Source organism: Petaurus breviceps, unplaced genomic scaffold (genome assembly GCF_028583685.1).
Source record: "Petaurus breviceps papuanus isolate PSGF00001 unplaced genomic scaffold, PetGlider_PUasm1.0 182, whole genome shotgun sequence".
Lineage (NCBI taxonomy): Eukaryota > Metazoa > Chordata > Mammalia > Diprotodontia > Petauridae > Petaurus > Petaurus breviceps.
Window position 1 is genome coordinate 4,671,438 of NW_027185786.1, and position 24,616 is coordinate 4,696,053.

At 48.6% G+C, this 24,616-nt stretch overlaps 2 protein-coding genes across 5 annotated transcripts in view; one reads left to right on the forward strand and one right to left on the reverse strand.

Moving 5' to 3' along the window:
- COG4 (component of oligomeric golgi complex 4) overlaps positions 1-13,744 on the forward strand; it is a 31,565-nt gene extending 17,821 nt beyond the window's left edge. The window contains exons 11-19 of one of the 2 annotated variants that reach the window (XM_069087646.1): positions 557-723; positions 1,760-1,925; positions 5,661-5,723; positions 8,441-8,557; positions 10,726-10,818; positions 11,718-11,801; positions 11,905-12,006; positions 12,674-12,802; positions 13,067-13,744. In XM_069087646.1, the coding sequence (XP_068943747.1) occupies positions 557-723; positions 1,760-1,925; positions 5,661-5,723; positions 8,441-8,557; positions 10,726-10,818; positions 11,718-11,801; positions 11,905-12,006; positions 12,674-12,802; positions 13,067-13,201 (1,056 nt within the window). In that variant the 3' untranslated portion in view covers positions 13,202-13,744. The remainder of the gene's footprint in view (positions 1-556; positions 724-1,759; positions 1,926-5,660; positions 5,724-8,440; positions 8,558-10,725; positions 10,819-11,717; positions 11,802-11,904; positions 12,007-12,673; positions 12,803-13,066) is intronic. The other variant, XM_069087647.1, reaches the window with a different exon arrangement.
- A 261-nt stretch (positions 13,745-14,005) lies between these two features.
- FCSK (fucose kinase) overlaps positions 14,006-24,616 on the reverse strand; it is a 32,801-nt gene continuing 22,190 nt past the window's right edge. For all 3 annotated transcript variants that reach the window (XM_069087643.1, XM_069087644.1, XM_069087645.1), the window contains 10 exons: positions 24,071-24,432; positions 21,143-21,353; positions 20,209-20,369; positions 19,869-20,090; positions 18,167-18,310; positions 17,863-17,982; positions 16,483-16,670; positions 16,221-16,320; positions 15,429-15,652; positions 14,006-15,315 (listed from right to left, as the gene is read on the reverse strand). In XM_069087643.1, the coding sequence (XP_068943744.1) occupies positions 15,229-15,315; positions 15,429-15,652; positions 16,221-16,320; positions 16,483-16,670; positions 17,863-17,982; positions 18,167-18,310; positions 19,869-20,090; positions 20,209-20,369; positions 21,143-21,353; positions 24,071-24,432 (1,819 nt within the window). In that variant the 3' untranslated portion in view covers positions 14,006-15,228. The remainder of the gene's footprint in view (positions 15,316-15,428; positions 15,653-16,220; positions 16,321-16,482; positions 16,671-17,862; positions 17,983-18,166; positions 18,311-19,868; positions 20,091-20,208; positions 20,370-21,142; positions 21,354-24,070; positions 24,433-24,616) is intronic.

Consider the following 24,616-nt stretch of genomic DNA (forward strand, 5'->3'; position numbering starts at 1 on the left):
CACTCATTCCTTTCAGTGTGTAGCTCAGGCACTCCCTTCTACCTAATTTTCCTTAATCCTTCCAAACTGTAGTGACTGCCTTTCTGTGTGTGTGTGTGTGTGTGTGTGTGTGTGTATGTGTGTACACACATTCATATGTGCATACATGCTTGTTGTCTCCCCCAATCTAAGTTCTTCAAGAGTAGGAATTGTTGCATAGTAAGCACTTGCATATAGTAGGTACTTAATAAATGCCTCTTGATTAGTTGGTGTTTGTTGATAGAAAACACTAAAGTGTGCTCTAAGACCCTAATGATTAATTTCCTGATATGTTAGTAAATGTGAAAGTTATGACTATGTTATGAAAGTTATGATATGAAAGAAATGACTAAAGTTGAGAGGGAAAGATATGGCCCAAGCCCAGGCCAGGGTGGCCAGGTCTGGGTAGCATGGAAGAACCTGAATAAGCCATAGAGAAGGGTCATGGTTAGGTGTGCTTAGGACCATCCCCAAACAGTGGAAGTCATGCTCTGTTGGTCCCTAATGAATCATTTCACCTGGACTCCTTGCCTTTTAGGCAGTAGCTCTGGACACCTATGAGAAGGGCCAGCTGACTTCTAGCATGGTGGATGATGTGTTCTACATTGTCAAAAAGTGTATCGGGCGGGCCTTGTCCAGCTCTAGCATTGACTGCCTCTGCGCCATGATCAACCTGTCCACCACAGAGCTGGAGTCAGATTTCAGGTATTGTCAGACTCCTTAGGGGGATGCTGTGGTTTTCTGAGATGCAGGGTAGCTCATATACTAGGTGCATGAGGGGTAGTCTGTAGGTCAGGCACAGTATGTGGGTTAGCAAATATTTTTTGGATCCCTAAGCCATAATTTTTAATGTAGGTTTTCTTGAGATTTAAATTCTTGGTTTGTTTCTGATTCATTTCTTTTCGTTCATTTTTTCCAAAGCCTTTGGGACTGGATGGCTCAGGAGCAGCTTTATATTCTGGGTGTACCTCAGCCATCCATAAGTCGTGTCATGTGACAGGGCTGGATTGGTTGGGGGAAAGAAGGTGGAAGGGTACCCAAGGCAGGGGAGAGAGGAGAACAGTTCTTGAAAGTCGAGGCACAGCCTCAAACTTCAGTTATGAGAACTGTTGTTTCAGGAAGTTAGCTAGCAAATGAGAAAGGGTTGGGAAAAGACTGGTCACTTATGGGTAGTTCTTGCCCTCTCTTCTGTTTCTAGGAAGAGATTTTTATCCTCACTCCTAAAGTGTTTATATAAATAGAATCAGAACCAGGAATGTTTTCTTGCTGTTGAAGGCAGAGGATACAGGGGAAGAGGGGGGTAGATTCCCTGTTGTATGGCCACAGTGAGATATTAGTACTAACAGGAATGACCACACCCTGGTCAAGCTACAAGAGCACTGTGGTGGCTGGTCACTGGGCAAGGCCAAGCCCAGGTGGTAGTCAGACTGCTGGGAACCAGTGGGGAGGCTGGGCAAACATCAAGGATTCATTCATTGAGGAGTTGATCTTGTTTTGTAACCTTTCCCCTTAATTGATGTTTTGGATTGGGTCTTGGCTTTTACCTTGGCCATTACGGATCAGCAGTTGTTCTGGAACATAAGAGCCAAGCTCACAGAAGACCTGGGTTGGCACCAGAAACCCCTGTGCCCGTGAGAGAGAGGTCTCAGTGTGGACAGGGGCATCAAGAATAGGGTCTGAGGGGTTGTGAAATGGGCGGTGATGTGCTCTCTGCTCTGACTCATACTCTTCTGCCTGCCAGGGAGGTTCTGTGTAACAAGCTGCGGATGGGTTTCCCTGCCACCACTTTCCAGGACTTCCAGCGAGGGGTGACAAGTGCTGTGAATATCATGCACAGCAGCCTTCAGCAGGGCAAGTTTGATACCAAAGGCATTGAGAGCACAGATGAAGCCAAGCTGTCCTTCCTGGTAGGTGTGGTCCTGTGGCTCAGCTGTGGCCCTGTTCCTTGGGGTTGAGTCGGAGTGGACAGGGTGGAAGGGAAATAAAGCCAAATGACCCCTAGCAAAATAGATGTTCTTGGGACAGGGTGAAAGCCAAGACTTTGTTCTTTTTTTTTTGGAGGGCAAGTGGGGTTAAGTGACTTGCCCAAGGTCACACAGCTATTTTTTGTGTTAAGTGTCTGAGGCCAGATCCTAATCCAAGTCCTTCTGACTCCAGGGCTGGTGCTCTATTCACTGTGCCACCTACCCATCCCCCCCCCCCCCCCCCCCCCGATTTTGTTCTTATAAACACTCTGTAAAATGACATGGAAGAATCTTCCATCTGTCTGGAGAATGAGCTCCTCAGGCTACCCCAAGTTCTCAGAGTCTTCCTTACCCACAAACATGTCCTCAAATGGCCTGGACATGACACCAGAGTCTTTACTCTGCCAACAGTTCCCAACTCTGCAGTGTTTTCTCTCTGAATGCTGAGCCCAGGGCATCCATCTGAACTCTTCAGGGGTCTTGTAAACAGTCAAAACCTCACCCGTACCAAGACTCCTGACCAGATCTCTGCTAGGAGAGCCTAGCACAGTGAGCATGCCCTTGAGTCCTTTTGGATGTCACAACACTGTTTATGGAACGTATTTCCAATCAGTCAGTCTGCCACTGCAGATATGACCCCATTAAAACAGCACCCTCAGTGGCAAAGGTGACATCTTAGCCACATTTGACAAGAAGGAGAAAGAAATTTATAAAAAGTAACAGCTGACCTGCAGCTGAAAAAAGAACCAAAGAGTCCTAATTCCTTGCTCAGTTCACTTTCTCACTCTGCTTTAGAGTCATGTAGTATGCGGTTTTCTTTTATGTCTTAACTATGGCTACCCACCTTTGCCTGAGTCTGGCTTCCCTGTGTTCCAATTGTTCTGACTCTTCAAAGGCAGAAGTCTATGTGCTGATGCTTCCTCATTTCTTACCCAGGAGGAGCCCATGGTTACCCTTCATCTCCCCAGGCTAGGAAGGGGACCTCTTTCTCTGACTAGATATTAAGCTGGGACAGCCCATCTGTTAGCATGAAAGAGATAAGCCCGAAATAGATTTCCTTTCTGGAGGCTCCTGCATATGGAAAGTGTATAGTGTAGCATACATGGTCAGAAGCTAGCTTAAGCTTTAGCTTCAGGGCCCCTATATCTTTGTACAGAGGCTTAATGAGACAGAAGCCAGAAGACAAGTAAATGAAGAAGATCAAGGCCATTTGTTTTATAGTGTTAAATACTTAGTGACAGATCTCCTGTTATCCTGAAGCAAAATACTTAAAATGTCTTCACTCCCACTGCAGCTCTGGATTTCTCTTGTCGCCTTGTCTCATTTGTCTGTCAAGATGAAATCCCCCAATTGTCCTGACATATTATTCATTGTGAGCAAAGTGATAATAAGCCCAGTGAACTAACCCTTAGGAGGGATTCTCACTGCAAAAAAACCTTTAAAGGCAGTAACATATAAACACAATTCTATTTCTCCTTCATAGCAAGTTTTTTTAACTTTAATAGCATTTAAAACAGAAATTTATTCACATTTTCCCGGATTATTTGCAGCCATGCAAGGAAACTGAAAGACTTAAAAATTATAAACTTAATCAACAAAAACAAAACTGTGTAAACATAAAACAAGGGGCAAAGTCTTACCCAAAGCACCTAACTTTTAATAAGACAGAACCAAAATAATTAACAAGCCAATAAGATGCTTTGAGTGTCCCTTATAGGCCTGTCCAAAGTCCACGACCTTTGGCACTGTTTTCCTCCTTTTTTCCTTTTTTTGTCTTTTAAAAATGTAATTTCATATTTATTGCTTTCATGACACTATAGTATTCCATTCTGTTAGTATATTGTAATTTACTAAACTTTCTCTAATTGTTAGAAAAATTTGCTCTTAGAAATCGAATACCTGTGAAGAGGTAGATTGTTTTTCCATTTCTGTGGTGTTTTGGGGAGAGAATCTTAAGTGGAATCACTGGCTCAAAAGTTTTGACTCGTTGTTGGGAGGATCAGATGAGGACAAGATACGTGAAGGGGACAGTGCTGAGCCCAGTGTGACAGGGTATGGTCAGGGGAGCAGTGGGAGATAAGCAGAAACACTGGCCAGATGGTGGGGGGACTTTGCTTATTGGCAAATTGTTCTCCAAAATATTCGCACCAGTCTGTAGTCCCACTAACAGTCTGCCTTTGTCAGATAGCCCTTACTGCCCTGAAAGCATCTTGTGCTCATTTTCCTTTAGTCATCATGAGCAAGCAGTCGGTTTCACTGTCCCCTGTGAGGTCATAGCCTGCTCTCAGAGCCTCTAGGATCACAGAATGTGATTCTCCTCACCCCGTCTGCCTCTCCATTCTCCTGCACCAGGCATGAAGATTCATGCAGTCATAGCAGTGACAGAGATCTGAGTCACCAACATCAGTTTTCATTTTTGACAGGTAGAAACAAAAAGGTCCTTTGGGAAAGTCTGGTCGGTGTCACTTACCTCTATTGCTTAGAGATCTGAGATCACCCTTGAGCTCCATTAATACCTTGAGCTGCCCCGGCCCGGCTTCTCAAGCCTCTTCCATCTAAACCATCCTGCTTCAAGCCTTTCACCTCTTCCTTGGTTTGTGGCAGTAATCCTCGACTGTTCTTCCCGTCTCTAGTCACTTTACCTCTCCTTATTCCTCATGCCCATCCATCCTGTCCAGTCATCAAATAAATCTTGCTAAAGTACAACTTCAGTCTTATCACTCTGACTCACAATCTTCCAGAGATACCTCGGGGACCATGCATAAGTCCCCCCACCATCTGGCCACTACCAGTATTTCTGCTTATCTCCCACTGCTCCCCTGACCATACCCCCATCACATTGGGCTCACCGCTCTCCCCTCCACGTACCTTGTGCTCATATGATCCTCTCCTTGTTCATGTTCTTTCTCTTCTGGAGATGCCTTGACTTCTCCCTCCATCTGACATAATCTTGCCATCCTTAAAGGGAGGCTTAGCTTGCATCTATTTCTGTGGAGCCTTCCCTGAGCCACCCTACCCAGAAGTGATCTTCTCCTCTGAATCCCTATAGCTGTTTGCACCTCTTTGCATCATTTTATCATCTGCTGACTTCCATTTAGGCTTCCCTTGGCTCTCATCTTCAAAATGAGAACTTCTTCCAGATACTATGGTTAAAATTACTTGTAGACACACCCTATCTCTTATCTAGATGGTAAGCTTCAGGAGGGCAGGAATGGTGCCTTAGTGATCCTTGTAGTCTCTCCCAGGGCCCTGTACATAGCAGGTACAATTAGGTCTCAAACGCAGGAATGGAAGAACAAAACCCTGACCTAGGGTTGGTGATCATGGACCTCCCTGGCTTACCAGCTCATGCTGGAGTCCCAGCTAGCTTGTAAAGCGATGCAGTGACCGTCACTCCTCAGAAATGGGAGTGGGTTGTCTTTGCTGTACCACTGGTCACTGCTGACCTTGCTGTGGGAATGAAACTTGTTTCCTGACCTTGTCAGTTACTCATCTTCACTATTTTACCTTTCGAATGAAAAAGCACCCACTCTAGGTGAGGTGGATTTATCCCCTTAGGATTATCCCCTTAGGGAGAGGTCTTCCCTGCCACTTAAAATTTGTCTGCCATTCCTGCAGGGCAGTGAGATTTGTGTCCTGATTCCTAATGAGCTGTGCTCATCTTTCTTCACTTTCCAGGTGACCTTGAACAATGTGGAAGTCTGTAGTGAAAACATCTCCACTTTGAAGAAAACCCTGGAGGTATGTTGGAATCGTCGATTTTCAGTACTGATGCTGCTGCATTAGGGACTGTGACTTTCTCTGGCATAAAGCAGGCTGCCGGGCTCATTGGTGAGGAACATTGCTTATTAATGGTGGTTGATAATCACAGCATCATAAGTTTAGAGCTGAGAGGGGCCTTAGAGGTCCCTGGGCCTGGCCCCTTCCTTTTGTAGGTGAACACATTGAGGCAGAGGGAGTTAAGTGACTTGTCTAGGGCCATACAGCCAGTGAATGCTCCAGCCCCAGCACTTTCCGCCATACAATGCTTCCTTTTACCAAATCTAGAAAAAGCTGGTTGCTAACATTTTATTAGCCAGCCAAGTGCCATGCAGCAGTTGCTTTGTCAAGGATCAGTAAAGGAGAATCACCCAAATAACCTTCCTGCTCCTGTCCTGAATGGAAAAGCTTAGTGGTATCTGGCATGAGGCTAGTGAAAGGAAGGCTCCTCTACAGCCCAGAGACAGCGCTGGACCAGGGAAGGACAGTGGCAGTGATTCAGCCTGGCTGTCAGAGCAGAGCGAGCCAGAGTGCATGGAGAGGGGACTGGGGGACAGATCTAAAATCAGTCACACAGCATTTTTTAAGTGCCTCTGTGTGCCAGGCACCGTGCCAGGTACAAAAGCAAAACAGTCCATGCCCCCCAACGTTAGCTTACAGTCAACAGGGGAAACAACGTAAGTAGATATAGAATATATAAAAAGTTAATCTTTAGAAGGTGGTTTGCAGACTGCACTAACGGGGGCAGCTAGGTGGCACAGTGAATACAGCACCGGCCCTGGAGTCTGGAGGACCTGAGTTCATATCCTGCTTCAGACACTTGACACACTAGCCAGTTGACCTTGGGCAAGACACTTACCCCCAATGGCCCAAAAAAAAAAAAAAAAAAAAAAAAAGAAGAAGTAGCGTGAGGTAGGAGAGCTTCTGGGCCCAGGGGCAGCCAGGACAAAGTCACAGAGACAGAGGATTGATGTCTGGATCACAGAGTGCATAGAGGAAAGTCATGTGTATGAAGACTGGGAAAATGGGAAGGGGCCAGGTCGGGAAGAGCTTTACATACCAAATAGAAATTTATATTTTATCCTGAAGATTAGAGTTTATCAAGTGGGGGTCTGACATGCTCAGTCTTTTTTGGCAGATGAGTGGGAGAGGGGCCTGAGGCAGTGAGGCCCAATAGCAGTCCAGGTGAGAGGTGATGTGGGCCTGTACTTGGATGGACAAGGGAGTGTGGGGAGCATATGCTAGAGATGTTGTGGAGGTAGAAGATGGCATTTGGGCTAGGGTACAAACCGGCTGGATCCAAGAGGGAGACACTCATTGGGAAGGAGGAGTGGAGGGCTTGGGGGAAAGATGGTGAGTTAGAGATAACTACCGGACTTCTGATTGAAATGACCAAGAGGCAATTTGTCATGTGGGCCTGGATGTGGGGAGAGACTAGGGCCGGATGTGTAGACGCGGGAATCATCATCTGCAGAGATCGTACTTGAATTCATGTGAGCTAATGAGGTCACTGAGTGAAAGTGTAGCGAGAGCTGGATAGGCTCGGGATACAGCTTTGGGGTTCTGACTCAGTTAATGAACCAGCAAAGGAGACCAAAAGGAGCGGGCAGGTGGGTAGAATGAGCCAAGAGAGATCAGTGTTAACGTGTCACATGTGTCCGAAGAAACAAAATGGGAAATAGACCTGTCACCTTTGCAGCTCTAAACCCCCATGGGTACTTTGGAGGGAACGAGGCCCCTCCTCAAATAAGGGCGATTTAAAAGATCACTTAATTGTTCCGCTTTAGAATTCATTTGCTCTGTTTTAAGAATTCCTGACTTTCCCCTTTCATCTGTTGTCATAGTATTTTGATGATAAACCCATTCGGGAAGTCAGCTAGACTCAGATTTAACAGGATGGTTAGCCTGGTATCACCAAAGAGAGGAGAAAATGAAAGAGAATTTCCATGGTTAGAACTGGAACGTCGTAGGGTCTCCTGAAAGACCGTTAGAAGGCCGGAGGCGCAGCAGGGTCCTCAGAGGTCATCTAGCGGGCCCATTCCCTTCAGCTTCACAGAACATGACAGAGGCCCAGAGATGTGACATGTGGCTTAGCCACATCCCGCAGGGGCAGAGGCAGGTGTCCCCGAGGGAGCCGGCAGGATATCGTGACAGGACTGATTCGGGTCCTCACCCCAGACCAGTCAGCTGACCCTCTGAATCTCACCGGAGGTAATACTTACACTGCCTAACTCACAAGGTTGTTGGGAACGTCTGGAAGCAGAATGCTTCATCAGTCTGCGTTGTTCTTAAGTTGTGAGAGCACTCCAGGCACCCCAGGACAGCAGCCTGTTGTGTAGCTCTCTAGTGTCTCTCTATTATGCAGCCAAAACCTGCTACTGCCCCATGTGGGCACTTGGAATACACATGCAGCTTCTTTTCCTAGCACCTTTGTTTCTTTACTACAATCCTGAGATCAGTTGTCCCATTTCACAGTGTGAGAAATGGAGGCGCTGAGGCCAGTGGGGGATTGGGGAGAGGAAGTGAAAGTCTCTTGAGTACCATTCCAGCCCCTTTCTAATACATTCCATCCCCTCCTGGAGCCACTTAGGATGAAAGGAATTGGTGGTGCCACCTCATTTGTCAGAGACTGGCATTCTCTTGACTTCATACTTAAATATGTACTATATATAGTCTTGAAGGTTGTTTCTCTCCCCCAGAGTGACTGTACCAAGCTTTTCAGCCAAGGGATTGGAGGGGAGCAGGCCCAGGCCAAGTTTGACAGCTGCCTCTCTGATTTGGCCGCTGTGTCCAACAAATTCCGGGATCTCCTGCAGGTGAGTGCCTGGACAGGCTCCATCCCCTTCCCCACCAGGACCAGTGAGCCCCTTGGGCAGAAGGATCCCATCTGCTGCCTTGAGAAGGCTGTTACTGGTGTGCCTCATCCCACACAGCTTAAGAGGGAAGTAGTGGCGGCAGGAGGTAGCATTCACAGCTGCTGACAGCTGTCCCCGTGTCTGGAATCTCTCCCTCCTCCCCTCCACCTACTGCCTTCAGCTCCCAGCTAAAATTTCACCTTCTACAGTATGCCTTTCCTGATCCCCCTTAATTGTAGTCCCTTGTCTCTGCTGGTTATCTTCAGTTTGTCCTGTTTGTACACGGTTGTTTACGTGTTGGGTCCCCAGTAGACTGAGCTCCTTGAGGGCAGGGACTGTCTTTAGCCCTTTTTGTATCGCTTGCCCTTAGTCCACTGCCTGTTGTTGTCTCACTGACTTGTCTGGTTTTAACCTGGCTAGCTGGGAACCACAGTCATTGAATTTAGGGATAAAGCCCCAGTTGTTGGTGTTTTTTTAAATAAGTTTTATTTTTTGATGCTTATTTTTACATCACATTTCTGGATTATATTACATTCCTGAATTCCCCACCCTGAAATTGAACCCTCCCTTTGTAACAAAAGAGAAAAAGTTACAAATAATCCATATGGTGCCATAAGTTTTTTTTAAAAAATAGATTTGTCAGCTATCTTCTGTTTTTACATTGCTTAAACCTCCTCCTATATTCCTGTCCTCCCAGAGAGCAGGCTCTTAAAACAAAGAATAAAAAAAGGAAAGAAAATACGGCAGAACTGAGAAATAGATTTAAAAAATCTGACACATGCATTTTCCACACCTGAGGGGCTCCCCCCACCTCTGCATAGGAGTGACAGGAGCTGTCTTCTCTTATCTCTTCTTTGGGGCCAAACTTGTTCTTTATCATTTTGCAACATTCATTTTTATTCTCTTGTGGTGGTGGTTCTTTCCATTCACATTGTTGTAATCGTGTGCATTGTTTTCCTGGCTCTTTTTACTTCACTCTGTATCATGTATAATATTCTGGACCCGCTGTGTTGGAGAGAACTACTGGGCATCCACTTTGAAATGAGCATTGAGTTCTGTTAGTTCACATGAGCCTTTCTGTGCTTCTCTGTCCATCAGGGTCGTTGGTTCTTACAGCACTGCAGCATTTCAGTTAGCCATTCCCTAATTAATGTGGAATTTGTTTGACTTGCAGTTCACAGCTACCACAAAAAGCACAATAAATATTTTAGTGGATGTGGAACCTTTCTCTTGGTGACCTTTTTGGGCTATGTGCCTAGCAGGGGGATCTCCAGCTCAAAAAATTGATGGGACATTTTAGCCACTTTATTTTTATAATTCCAAATTACTTTCCAGAATGGCAGTACTAATTTCCCAGTTCTCTAACAGTGCTTTAGTGTGTCTGTATTTCCACAACCCCTTCAACACTGACTGTTCCCATCTTTTGTCATGTTTGCCAATTTTCTGGGTGACAAGTGAAATGTCAGGGCTGCTTTGATTTGCATTTCTTTTATTAGTGATTTTGAGCATTCTTTCATGTGGTTCTTAATTTTACAAATTTTTTTGAGAATTGTGATCATTTCCTTTCTTTTCTAGATGCATTAATTTTGTTTGTGCAAAAGTTTATTAATATCATGTAAATCATAATTATTCTGTGTTTTGTCATTGCTTCTATCCATTGTTTAGCTAAGAATGTATCTTATACCCATAGCTTTAAAAAGTATGCTTTGCTTCTTCGCCACATTTTTATAGTACTGAAAGATCTCTGATATTTAGGTTGCATATAGATCTTGAATTTGTTGTGGAGTGTGTCGTGAGACATTTCTGAGTGCTTTGTCCCCGAGCTGCTCGTGTCCTCATTCTCTCGTGAGGCAGGGGCACCGTGGCCTGCCAGCAGCACCAGAGGCACGTGCTCCACGAGTCAGACATCTGGCTGGCTGTTTGCCTCGCAGCCCCAGACATCCGGGAGTCTGCACCTTCTGTAAATGGGTTTCCCCCAGCCTGTTGAGAGCACAGCTGGGCTTGGAAACCCATCAGTGCAGGTGCAGTGGAGGACGCGGGCCCATCGGAGGCCCTGGGGGTGGGGCAGTGGAGGGGACCTCACAGCCTTCCTGTCACTGACACTGCATCCTGCCCTGTCCTCCATGCAGGAAGGCCTGACGGAGCTGAGCAGCACCGCCATCAAGCCGCAGGTGAAGCCTTGGATCAACATCTTCCTCTCAGTCTCCCACAACATCGAGGAGGTGATTCTGTGCATGATGAGCATGGTGATGGTGACAGCAGTATCTGGCATTTAGAGAGCGCTTGAAGCTTTACAAAGCACTCTATCCTCACAACCCTGGGAGGGAGGTGCAGCCATTATCCCCATCTCACAGAGGAAGACACTGAGGCAGGCAGCAGTTAAGCAGTTGGCCCAGAGTCACCAGACAGTAGATGTCTTGGGTCTTCCTGACTTCAGGCCCAGTGTGTGACCACCTAGGGGCACCCCTGGGATCCCTTCTCCCCAGGATTTGCTGTCACCTGGCAGGACCCACCCCAGGGCTGCTTTGATCGCTGCCGGTCCGCCAGCAGCTTCTTCTGCCTGCCTCTTCTTCTCACTTCCCCCGGCTCTGTTAGGAAGCAAGGTGCCTCCTCCGCACATGGATTGCTGTTGTGGAGGTTTTAATTAGGAGGGCATGTCTGAAGGGACTTCTGCAGCTTCTTAGAGTCTTAATGGATTGAACCTTCTAATTGCCTTGACTCATCCCCTGGTTTACAAAAAGCTTTTGCTTTTTTCTTGACCTGTTCCTGACTTACGGGCACCTAGTCCATTAAGTTCCCTCCTAGAGCACATGTTATATGGGAGGAATAAAAGCGTTTGGAGCCTCAGTGTAGCCAAGTGCACACGAGCTCCTTCTGCAGCAGGAGCAGGAGCCAAGTTCAAAGCCATGCACAGGGATGAGCTGTTACATAACTGGGACATTACAGTCTTCCCATCAGCCTGGGAGCCCAGACTTTCTCATCAGCAGGAGTTGCAGGAGCAGGGAATGATGCTGGAGAGTCCCCAAGGGGATGATGGGCCGCCCAGTGGGGCAGGCTTCACTGTGTCCCAAGGTCTGGAGGCAGAAATGACACAGAGTTCTGTTTGCCTTCCCAACATCAGGAGGAATTCAATGACTATGAAGCAAATGACCCATGGGTGCAGCAGTTCATCTTGAACCTCGAGCAGCAAATGGCCGAGTTCAAGGTGAGCACCTTGGGCCTCAGGGCTGCAGCTGTTCCTGGCGGTGCCTCTTGTCTGGGTGGCCTGCAGGCCCAGGACCCTGAGCTCATGTCCATCCTCTGTATAGGCTGGGCTCTCCCCCGTCATCTGTGACAGCCTCACCAGCCTCGTGACCAACCTCGTGGCCACTGAACTGGAGAAAGTCGTGCTGAAATCCACCTTCAACCGGGTAAGGCCTCTGAGGCATGCTATAGTCCTCCCCACCCGCTTCCCTTCCCAGGTAGGCCCCCCAGGGAGCAGGTGCTGTGGGGCCCCCCCCCAGGGAGCAGGTGCTGTGGGGCCCCCCCCCAGGGAGCAGGTGCTGTGGGGCCCCCCCCCAGGGAGCAGGTGCTGTGGGCCCCCCCCCCAGGGAGCAGGTGCTGTGGGCCCCCTTGGACCTCGCCACACTCATGGAAACTTGTTTTTCCTGCTTTCTCCAAACTCCTTTGCCCGACCTCCAAGCCGACACCTGCTCCATTTTCTGGCCTTCTCTCCTATGCCTTTGGCTCCCCCTACTCCCCACACCTGGAATGCCCTTCCTTGTTTCCCTGCTTAATTCCTGCCTGTCCTTTAAAGCCCGGCTCAAAACCACCTCCTCCATAAAATCTGTCCCAGTTCCTCTGGTTCATAAGCCATGACCCTCCTGGACCTCACACAGCAAGTTATTTATTACAGGCTGTTCCATGAGGGGAGGGGCTGTGCCTGGAATGCAGGCCCTACACTGGACCCCACCACCACCCCGCTTCCATCCTGGCACCTTGCGTTGCTGCTGCATTTCTTGGATGAAATGAACAAGCGGATGTACACAAGTCCAGGCCTCCACCTTGAAAGGGCCTCCCTGGGCTTTTATCTTGCAGCTGGGTGGCCTGCAGTTTGACAAGGAGTTGAGGTCCCTTGTCGCTTACCTCACCACAGTGACCACCTGGACCATCCGAGACAAGTTTGCCAGGCTTTCCCAAATGGCAACCATCCTCAATCTGGAAAGGGTAAGTGAAGGTTTGGGGGCTGGCAAGACGTCCCCTGGCTTGCCGGGGAAGGAGCCAGGTTTCAAGAGAGTGCTGCCCAGGAGACAGAAGGATCCCAGAGCCAGCCCACATGGCCCATCCCTCTAGGGAGAACCATTCACCCCTCTAGGGAGAACCATTCACCCCTCTAACAAGAACCATGGGGCTTTTCCTTTGGAAGCCAATGACTGTCTGTGGGAATATTCCTTCTCTTTGCTAACTTGTTTCTTTGGCCTTCTTCTCCAGGTGACAGAAATCCTGGATTACTGGGGTGCCAACTCAGGCCCACTCACATGGCGCCTGACTCCCGCTGAGGTGCGCCAGGTGTTGGCCCTACGCATTGATTTCCGCAGTGAAGACATTAAGAGGCTTCGCTTGTAACTGGCAGGACAAGTCCCTCCAACTCCATGTGTTTTGGAGGGTCTCTCAGTGATTGAGGCCCCGAGAGCTGTTAGCCTGAAAATTCCAAGGATTTGCTGCAGTCCAGGCAGGCCTGACTCAGGCCTGACTCAGGCCATCTCTTTGTCACGGACAGTCATGTCTGGGGGCCCAGCATATTCCCTTTCTAGAAACAGGTAAATGAGCCACCCTGGATATCTCTCTGCCTCCCAAGTTTGACCAGACCCACAAAGGACCCCCCCCATACATTCCCTACAGAGGAGGGAAAAGCCAAACCTCAGGCTAGAAGTATGGTAATGACCAGAATGTAGAACACAGGCCAGTTTTCTTCTTTGGGTGAGAACCATCACCAGTCCTCAGACACTACAGAAGACAGTTCTATTTCCCTTCAGACTGGGCCAATATTATCCTCTTAGAGGACTTTTGGGGCAGCTGGAGAACAATAGAGATCCTCAGGAAATGGAGAAAATAATGAATGTTCCATTATCTTTAGGGATCACATTAAATAAAGACTGAGACTTGAAAGCTGCTGGGTGTCTAGTTTCAGAGAAGGGCCCAGAGCAGGGTCACAGAAGTGAATGAGGGCAGAGAGCTCCAGCTCCCCTCAGGACAACCGGTGACATGTAGGGAATGCTGAAGTCTCATCAGCCACACCTACCCACCCCAGCAGGAGCGTCCTCTGCCATCCTCTGCTGTAGCTCACTGTGAGCCAGGAGTGTCCCACAATGAAACAGGCAGGTGGAAATCACTTTCAATGCCAATGGAAAAAGGCTTCCTAGGACCAGCTAAAGAATGACTGTTTTATTGCCACTAAAAATCACAATCTGAAAGGCCTGGTTCTGGCAGCAGCTTGTGCAGGTATCCCATGTCCCCTTTAGAACATTCACTTGTTAAAACCAGAATTTCCAATGACTCTGTACCCAGCTTCAGGCCCCAGGCTAGAGAATTGGGTGTAGGTGAAGACAGCATCTCACCACACTCATTGCAGTTGTCATTGAGTCAGCCTCATGGATGCCCCAGCCTCCCCAGCCCCAAAATGACCACAGCTGTGCTCCCTGCCCCTTCACCTGCTGGCAGAGTTGCTACATTAGTCATTCTGTGAAGCTTGGTGAGAGGGAAGCCTGACTTTCTTTGGTTTACCCTGCAGAGAAGGGAAATAAACTCCCTAGTATACCTTCTACAATTGCGCCAAAGTGTGCAGAAAATTAGAATTGTGTCCTAGTGAGAATCCCCAAGACAGCCAGCCTCCTAGGGAAGGAGCATTGGAAAAGAGGGAAAAGAAAAAACAGACTCACAGGGCCACTGGGTATGGGGGAATAAGTTACAGAAGGGGGTGACTGGTTGGATTTCTGGGTAAGGAGGGGGTGGCTAGGCTGGACTGCTGATGAAGCTTTCTTTAAATAATTGATCCATTTGGCCAGAGGACATTGGGCCTAGTGGTGCTAAAGTCCAACAAAACCCCAAGTTCTGGGTCCTCATAAGTGTCTGTTTACCCCATGTGTAGAAATGAGTTGTAACAGAATTAGCAGCATAATCCAGGGGAGGGATGGCCTGTTCTCATTGAGAGGGAACTCCCCTTAATGTTAGCTCCTCCTCCTCACATCAGTAACACAGTGGGGTTGGAGACCAACTCATACTTATTGGCCAGCAAGGTGGGCCCTTGGGGCTCTGAGCCCTAGGCCACCATGACAAGAGGATGAGATGAGTGAGGCCCTTCAGTCTCAGTTTGGCTGAGACCAAGACCATGCTGATGTCTGCTGCAGCTGGGAAATTCCAAACACCTTGCCAGCTCTGGGTCCAGGATGCCCTTCCCCAAAGAATGGGTATTCTTGCTGTCTCAAGTCCCAATGATTTCTTGCTCTGGCCCCCAGAGAGAAACAAAATAGAGTTTGCCTCTTTCTATGAGGAAAACAAAAAAGCCAGGTTTCACTGGGCCCAAAGTTCAGGCTCTTCCTTTCTGGCATTACAACCAACCCTGGCTGGAACGTGGCCTGGGCATCTCCAGTCTGTCAGGCAGAAGTGTCACTGGCCAGCAACTGCAGGCTGAAGCCCTGTGTGTCTACCTCCACCAAGTGGATGCTGTATTTCTCCAAGCCCTGGGAGGGAAGCGCAACAGTTGAGAGAAGTTCTAGGAGATGAACAGGTCCTGAAAAAGGCCCAGGGTTGGCCCAGCAGAAGGAGCTCCCCATTCCCCAGCCCCACTCTGTACCTCTGTCTTGGCCAGCACACTCTCAAGGACCTCTTTCTGCCGGGGCTCTTTAGTCAGCAAGTAGAGGAAGCCGCCACCGCCAGCCCCTGCCAGGCTCTGGCCATACACGTAGGGCTTCAGGGCATCCATCATGCGCCGCACAGCCTGGGGTTCACAGCCAGGAGCCATGCACTTCTTCTGTTCCCAGTACCGAGTCAGACACTGGCCCAGAAGGGGTAGGTTCCCTGCAATGCATGGTAAACATAGGCAGCCCTAGGCATTCACAGAATATCTGTCTACTTCTCAGCTTTGGAGCTCAAGTATACTGAGCATGAAGCAGTCCCCAGGGCCAACGAGCTGTGAGGCCCAGAATCTCTTCTGGGTCCTCTACTGCCACCTCCCCTCTCCAGGGCAGGGCACCAGTCCCAGGATTCCTGGTGACAGCCCCTAAAAAGGCACATGGGATAGGTCAGGGACAGGGAAGGGTTGAGACCCCTTAGGGCAGACCAGCATGGATCAACTCAAGCCAGACCACAGCTATAACCACACCCAGGGATCTGTTCAGTCCTGCTTATCTCAGCTCCCTCTTTCCCCACTTGTGCTTCCTCCTTATTACGCATAAGGAGCCCGTTGGGCGGCAGCACATTTGGCCCCAGATGGTTAGACTTCCAAGGGTAAACTCGGGCATTGGTCTGTGACTTTGTAGGGGAAATGTGAATAAACGATGGGAGCTAGCCCTGCTGAAAGTCCTGTCTGGTCAGACACCAACAGATCAGCTCCCTGGACCTCGCCCGCTCCTCAAAGAACATTCACCTTGGCTGAAGGCCTGAGCACATTCCTCAGCATTTCTCATCAAAGCTTGGACATTGTCCACAACAGCAGGCAGCCGGGCATACCAGTTCCTCAGTACATCCTATAGTTGGTGATGAGGGCAAAAAAGGAAAAGGAAAGGAAATTGTCAGGTGTGGACATGGGAGGCACTCACAGGTCCTGTACGAGGCATCGCTCCCCAGCAGCCATCCTCCTCCATCCACGTAGTGGGTCAGGGAGACATGAACACAGAGGAAGAGCTTACCTGAAGCAAGTTTCGTGCCAAGCGGGTCTTGCCTGTGTACACGAGGAGGAGGTGCTCATTGAGGGTCTGTATGAAGGCAGCAGGCACTGAAATTTCTTCCACTTCCACCTTCAATGGCAGCCGAGGCCTCGATCGCCCTATCTTGATGCCTGGGACAAGGCCACCCACCTGGTCTTGCCAGCCGCCTCCTGCAAGCCCCAAAGCCCTGTCACAGGCCATTTCTGACATATGTCCCAAGCCTCATCCCTGACTCCACATTCTCATCTTCTGACTCATTCATTCAATAAATACTAAGTGCCTACAGTGTGCTCCGCATCAGGGAAACAAAAAGAGGCAAAAACATGAGGTATAAGCAGTTATGGCCTTCTCAGTATGTGGGGGAGAAGCATGAGGGAGAGAATTTGGAACTCAGAATTTCTTAACGTTAACTGGGAAATATTTAATGAAATAAAATGATTTTTCTTAAAAAGGCAAAAGACCGTCCCTGCCTTCAAGGAGCTTACAAGGAACATGGACACATGTAAACCAATATGAACAAAGCAAGTTATGTCCCAGATAAATAGGACAGAATTAAGAGGGAAAGCAGTCTTTTCACCCTCTCGCTCCAGGGCTTTTGGTCTAGAGTAGCAAAAGAGAAGAGAGCCAAAGGACACCAAGGTCCGAACTCTGCCACTCAGAAGCTGTGCTGCTCTGTTCAGATCCCTTGGAACCTTGCTGAGTCTCAGAACTCTGTATAAAGCTCTATAAATATATGGTCATTATAATGATAACTTACCCGGACCAAGTATATCCAGCCCTGATTGAATGAGTTAATGAATGAATGAATAGCCCCTTCACTCAACGCCCAGGTAGAAGTAAAATTCCCTGCCTTGGACCATGGGTATGGGCATAGGGGCCCAGGGGAAACTCAGAAACAGGAAAGGTCTTCCCCCAAAAAATACGAGGAACTGATGGCAAAGCCATACAGCTGTCCCCAAACGTCTGCAGCCCCTCAGTCTCCCCAGGGAATGTCTAAGAGAGTTGAAAATGACCAGGCTTGGTGGCATTAAGTATGTAGGGAGATGAAAATGTCATGCAAATCACATGTAGGTTATCAGATGAAGGTCCCCCCAAACCAGTTGAAATTCTGGGATATGGCCAGGTCAAGGGAGATAAGAATGCAGTCTCCTTGAGGGCAAGAAACATGTCTTTTTGCTGGTGACTCCTAACACACTAGAACAGTGTCTAGTACCTAATAAATGCTTGCTGATGGTTTGGGGCCCTTGGAAAAATTCTACAGAGCCCCATTTACCAGGGCTGAGGCCCCCACCCCCCACTGCCTTTCCCTGAGCTTCCGTCTCCCCAAGGTCCAACCTCTCTCCCTCCTTTTCCCCACCATACCCGTGGTAAGCATCTGCTCCAAATGTAGCACAGCATGGATCAAGGCTTGAGTGCCCACTCTTTCACCTGCTGCCTCATGCAAGGCCACCAGCACTGCTCCGGCCAAGATACTGCTTGTACCTACGGTGTTAGGAGAAATCGTCTGCTTTAGAACCTTCCAGGGAAAAAGGGGCTGAGGCTGGGAACTGGCAGAAAGAGAGACCAAAGGCTGGGGCCAGGGCCAAGAGTCTGGAGTGGAGAGCTGGACGGAATGGGGCCAGAGCACAGACATGAGGGCAGCGCTGCTGTCAGAGGGGCCACTCACCCAGACCAGAGCCATGAGGAAGGTCAGACCACGTGTACAGCTCGAAGCCACCCCCAAAGCGATGGTGAAGCTGGGTCTGCAGAGACTTTGGGGAGTGGATCTGTACAATCTGGGCACAGATGAAAGCTGCCTTCAGCAGAGCCCCTTCAAGGAAATGGAGGAGGGGAAACGAGCTAAACCAAGACATCCAACCGAATCCGACACGTTTCCTTTCTTAAATTGGTCTTCTATTTGTTTTTTAGTTAATTTATTTATTTTTAGTTTTCAACATTCACTTCCATACGTTTTAATTTTTCTCCCCCTCCCCAAGACAGCATGCAATCTGATATAGGCTCTACACATACATTCCTATTAAACATTTTCATATTAGTTATTGATCTTCTATTTCTTACATCACCATAGCATCCCATGCATCCCTCTCCCTCCCCAATCTCATATGATAAACAGAATTTTTTTAAGAGAGGAAAAAAAAGTTAGCATAACTGATCAATACAGTGAGAAAGTCTAAACATATGTACAAACTTGCCAACACCCATTTCTGAAGTGCTACTTTACAAGTATCCTCATCCTTAAAAACAATCCTCACTAGAAACTCTCATCCCCCACAAGCTTTCATCTTCTATCTCTTAGCCAAATTCCTACAAAAAGCTGCCTACATGCCTTCCTTCCGTAGCTTCTCCCTTTATTCTCTTCTAAACCCTTTGACACCTGGCTTCCAACACAACTGAAACTGCTGTCTCCAAAGTGACCAGTGGGGGTGAGGCCAAGAAGGCTGAGAAAAGGCAGGAAGTTGCCTAAGTGCTCCCTAGTTTCCTTCAGAGTGATTGATGGATGACTTGTCAAATCTGACGGCCTCTGCTCAATTCTCATCCTCCATCTTCCTCCGCACCCTTTGACGCTGTCGACCGCCCCTCCTCCTAAAGACTCCCTTCCTCGGGTTTTCGTGAGACTGCGCTCTCGGCGTCCTGCTCATCTGTGTGATACTGCTGTCTCCTTTGATGGATCCCGAGCCTCTGACTGAGACCCTCTTCTTTCCTCACTCTACACTCTCCGATTTGGTATTCCCAGATACATCCAGACCCAGTCTCTCTCCTGAGCTCCAGTACCAGCCATCACCAGTGGCCAAAATGAACGTCCCATAGGTACCTCACAACAACCTATCCAAAACTGAACTCATTCTCTCCTCTCCTCTTCTAAAATGTTCCATTTCTATCGAGGGAACTGCCATCCTCTCTGAGCCCCCCAAGTTTGGTATCAGTCATTTGATGCCTCACTCACACTACATATCTAATCACTGCCCAAGTCGCCACCCCAACACAGGACTATGTGTCATGTGATAACTATAAGTCATCACCCCTCAACTGGACTATGGCAATAAACTATTATTTATTCTTCCTGCCTCGAGTCTCTCTCCAGCTCCAATCCATCCTCCTGTCACTCATGAAAATGATTTTCTTAAACTGTGTGTCTTCCCCCAATTCAAGAAATTCCAAAGGTTCCCTCTTGACTCTAGAATCAAAGTCCTCCATTTGGGTTTGGGTTGTGTGTGTGTGTATGTGTGTGTGTGCGCGCTTTTTTGGAGGGGGGAAGGCAGAGCAATTGTGGTTAAGTGACTTGCCCAAGGTCACACAGCCAGTAAGTCTTAAGTCTGAGGCTGACTTTGAACTCAGGTCCTCCTGACTCCAGGGCCGGAGGTTCTTACCTGGTGCGTGTGGTTGACAATAATCCTGCAGATCCTCCAGGCTCTGGCACACAAGCTCTGTGAACACTTCACCTGAATGGGTCCCGATTGACAGCCGCAGCTCGGGCTGAGTGATTCGACGTGCCCTTGCCCCAATGGGCCTCTGCCCATCCACCAGGATGGCCAGGTCCACCACTGCTCCTCCATGCTCATAGGTGATGGGCGGAGTATCACTCCAGCCACCTGCAATGGAGGATCCCTGGACTCACCAACGCTCCAGGATCCACCCACCCTGGGTGGGGCAAAGGGAGAACACCCCCTTACCCAGCAGCTCCCTTGGGGCAGAGGATGTAGTTCTTACCAGAGAAGTCCACCCGGGCTGGGCACTCCACCACCACCCAGTGCCCAAAAGGTGGGGGTTCAAACGTGGTGACAGAGTAAAAGGTAGACATGACTGCCTGCCGGATAAGGATCTGCTCAGCTCCTTCATAATGCCGAGCAGCTCTCACTAGCAGAGCCGGCCTAGAAACACCAGAGGGGAGGAAACGATCATAAGGGACCTCAGAGGTAACCTAGCATCACCCCCCCCCCCGCTTCATTATACAGATGAGGATGTCACTGGCCCAGGGTCAGGCCCAGGCCCAAGACACTTTGGGTTCTACTCCCCTTTTTTCTTCCCTTTATGGTAGGAAGTTTGATGAAGTGAAAAAAAAAAAACCCAAACAGCTGGGCTACATCATTTGGGGAATGGTGTATGAATGTAATGGACGATGATTGTACTACTAAGAAATGAGGAAAGAGATGGTTTCAGAGGAGCCTGAGAAGACTTGTATGAACAGATGCAAAGTGAAGTGAGCAGAACCAGGAGAACAATTTATACTGTAACAGTACTGGAAAGACCAACGACTTTGTAAGGTTTAAGAACTCTGTTCAGCACAAATGACCAACCACAACCTTAAGTGACCTGGGGTCTATTCTGGACAATGTGCCCAGCACAGAGGGAGGGAGAAAGACAGAAGACAAGATAGAGAGATAGGTAGAAGATAGAACTAGATGACAGGGAAGGAAAGAGAGATAATCGATGATATAGATAGAGTGGAATAGACAGATTAGGTAGATAGATAAATAGATAGACAGATAAAATGAAAAAACAAATGACAGTTCCTGCCCGCAAGAAGCTTATATTCTAATGGAGAAACTATTACCATCATTCTCACCATTATTATTAATTATCATTATTCCATCCCCATGAGTGGCTTTCCCCTTCCCCATCCCTAGCATTACCCCAAGTTCACCTGCCCAGCCATTTGGTCCTCTCACGGGCAAGCTCTTCCACACCCCTCGCCATGTCCCCTCTCTCCAGGTACTGGAAGGCCAGGGCCCACTTCTGGTTGGCTGCTGGTCCACTTCGAAGACCCCCATGGCCTCCAGCCATGCAGCCCAGGACATCAGCTATGCAGGCCAAGGCCCGGGCTGCCACACCAGAATCTTCAGCCTGAGCTGCAACTGCAAGGGGAAAGAAGAGTTGGGGGAGGGCCAACGGGACCCCTTCACTCCCAGAAGAATAACCCACAGGCAGAACCACCACCACAACTCCTAACAACAGAAAGAAGCCAAAAAGCTTACTTTCCTCTTGTTCCCACCAGAGGCAGAGTGAGCGAGAGTCTATGCAATGGGGTCTAAGTTCCAGGATTTAAAGAGAGTCCCAGAATTGCCCCCCAAATATCACCTCTACCTGTTAGAAATTCCCATCATTTTCGTGGACCAATGGGTTAAACAAAGCTAGAGATAGTGTCTCCAGAAGGCACCAGTTAAAATATACATGCAAAATAAATAAAATTGGAATTTAATTTTAAAACCTAGAAAACAAAACAAAATAAAACATCTATCTGCTCCCTATCAGGGCAAGTAGGTGGCACAGTGGGTAGAGCACCAGCCCTGGATTGAGGAGGACCTGAGTTCAAATCCAGCCCCATACACCTGCCATTTACTAGTTATGTGACCCCGGGCAAGTCACTGAGCCCCAATGGCCTCAAAACAAAATAAAATAAAATAAATTAATCAACAAACATTTATTAAACAACTACTGTCAATCCTTGGGGGTTTTTAGCCCTGAGAATTTACAAAGACAAAGCATGGGGGCGGCTAGGTGGCACAGTGAATAGAGCACCGGCCCTGGAGTCAGGAGGACCTGAGTTCAAATCCAGCCTCACACTTAACACAAAAACTAGTCATGTGACCTTGGGCAAGTCACTTAACCCCAATTGCCCTCCAAAATACAAAACAAAAAGAAAAGACAAAGCATGAAACTGTCCCTACTCTCTAGAAGAGCATGTTTCCTACTGTATTATTCTAGGTATTAATCAGTTCATCAGATTGGTATCTTAAATTCAAAGGGGAAGACACAGGGACAATCAAGTTCAAATGAGTTAGGAGGCCAGATAAGCCTCAGGATGGATCACAGGAAGGTTCAGGGAAGGGGAGCTTAACCCTTGTGCCATGGACCCATTGGGCAACCTGGTAAATGAGAAAGGGGAGACTCCCTTTTCAGAATAAGGCTTTTAAATGCATAAAATAAAACATATAGGATGACAATAGGCAGCCGGGTGGTTCAATGAATAGAATGCAAAACTTGGAGCCTGGAGGACCAGAGTTCAAATCTTGCCTCAGACACTGTATTACCCGGGCAAGCCATTTAACCCCTGATGTCCTCAGTTTTCTCATCTGTAAAATGGGGATGATAAAAGCCCCTACTTTCCAGGGTTGTTCTGAGGTTCAAATGAGATAATATCTGTAAGGTGTTTTGGAAATCTTAACGTTCTAGAAAGAGACAGCATATTGGACTGAAATACAGTTATCAAAATATAGAAATTTTTTAAAAGGTCACAAAGGCTTGGAGAGATGGAGCCTTGGGAGCAGATGCCTGATAACTTTAGCTCTTTGTTTTCTGGGGGGTAAGTGGCCCATGCCCAGCAAACAGAATAGAGACTTCAGGGCTCCTCCCCTGCCGCAGAATCCCTGCTGCTCTCTGTCCCTGGAGTACATGCCTCTCAGGGTACAACCTATGTCAGGTCATTCAGAGGGTAGAGAAAGAAGGGGCTTCCCAAGGGGAGCTAAAGGGAGTGGAGACCATGGTGGGCTAGAGACCCCCCTCAGCTGACTGTGAATGATGCCCTCCTCCCTGTCCCATCCTGTGTCTGCTTCCCTTGGGACCCCAATTCTCCTTCCTCCTACCCTACTTATCAGTTATTCATGGAGAAGCTTTAAAATCTCATCCTTCCCAGAAATAGTCAGGTTTTAATGTAATGGAAAACTCTAGAAAAGCTTAAAGCACAGAAGGAATAAATTTCCAATGATGGGATTTTGGGCACTGTGACAGGTGAGGGGGAAGTTCTATTTGAGATTAAAGACCCCTTTTTAGTATGCCAAAAATATACGCGTACGGCCTTAGATGTCCTGAGCTGCCTGTGGAAACACCCAGTTAGGGGCCTTCTCCTTCCTTGGCAGACTCATCCAGGACAAGAAGTTGTCAGGAAGAGGTTTTCCATGAAGGGAATGGGGTGTGTGCCCAGGAACCTGGGAGGAGGAGGGAAAAAAAGACCAGGGGTCTTAATGTTTTGGGTGTCTCGGACCCCATCAGCACTCTGATGAAGTTTATATATCCCTTCTCAGAATCATGTTTTCAAATGCATGATAAAATACATGAGATTGCCAAGGAAACCAGTTACTTTTGGGAATATAGATATACTTTTTCCCCAACCAAGTTCACATGGTCCCCACCCCTGGAAACCATCACTGACTCCAAGTTAAGAAGGGGAAGGAACCGCTGGGGCCTAAGCCCCCATAAGCCCTATCTCCTGGAGTGGTTTCCCAGGGGATGGTCATTTTCCCTGGCTGTCCACCATGCCTGGAAGGTTCTCCCATCTCATTTCCACCTCCTGACTTCCTTCAGGTCTCAGCCCAGATCTCACCTTCTACCAGCAGCCTTCCCAATCCCCCCAAGATTATTTCTGATTTTTCCTCTATGTATCAGGTCTGTACACAACTGCTTGCATGTTGTCTCCATCTCCCCCATCAGACTGGAAGCTCCTGGAGGGCAGGTACTTTCTGCCTCTCTCTGTATCCCTAGCCTTAGCCCAGTGCTTAATAATGTTTACAGACTGACTGATTAGCTTGCCCTGTGCAGGGAATCTAATGATGGGGGACAGGAAATTCTGCCTCACCCTGGTCCAGCGTGGTCAGCAGCAGCCCGTGGCACCCCTCATGAGTGGCAGCCCTGATCAGCGGCAGCAGGCTGTGGTCCTGACGCCCCTCCAGCACACGCCGCACCTTCCCCTGGGCCTGTTGGAAGAAGAGGGTCCGGCGAGAAGCCAGCGTGGCGGCCTGGTCCAGGTAAAGCTGAATCTGTTTCCAGGACATGCGCCAGGAGGCTCTCCAGGCCTGGAGAGAGCCTCCACTGGAGCCCAGCAGCCACAGCACATCCTGGAGGCCTGGGGACCTCGAGGTGGAAAATACAGGGAAGAGCCGAGCAGTGAGAAGGCAGTGCTCTTCTGGGGGGGTGTCCACGTCCCATATGTCACCATCCCTGATGCAGGGCAAAGATGAGGATCAGAGAGAGGGTCATGCGAAGGTGAGGGTCCGCTCCCAGCTCGGCCCCCTCTACCAGGGTGACTGGGGACAGCTGGAAGGTCCTCGGGCTAGATGGTCAATGGAGGACCTTTTCCCACTTGATGGGACGTCACTAGGGGTGCAGGGTCACAGGCTTAGGG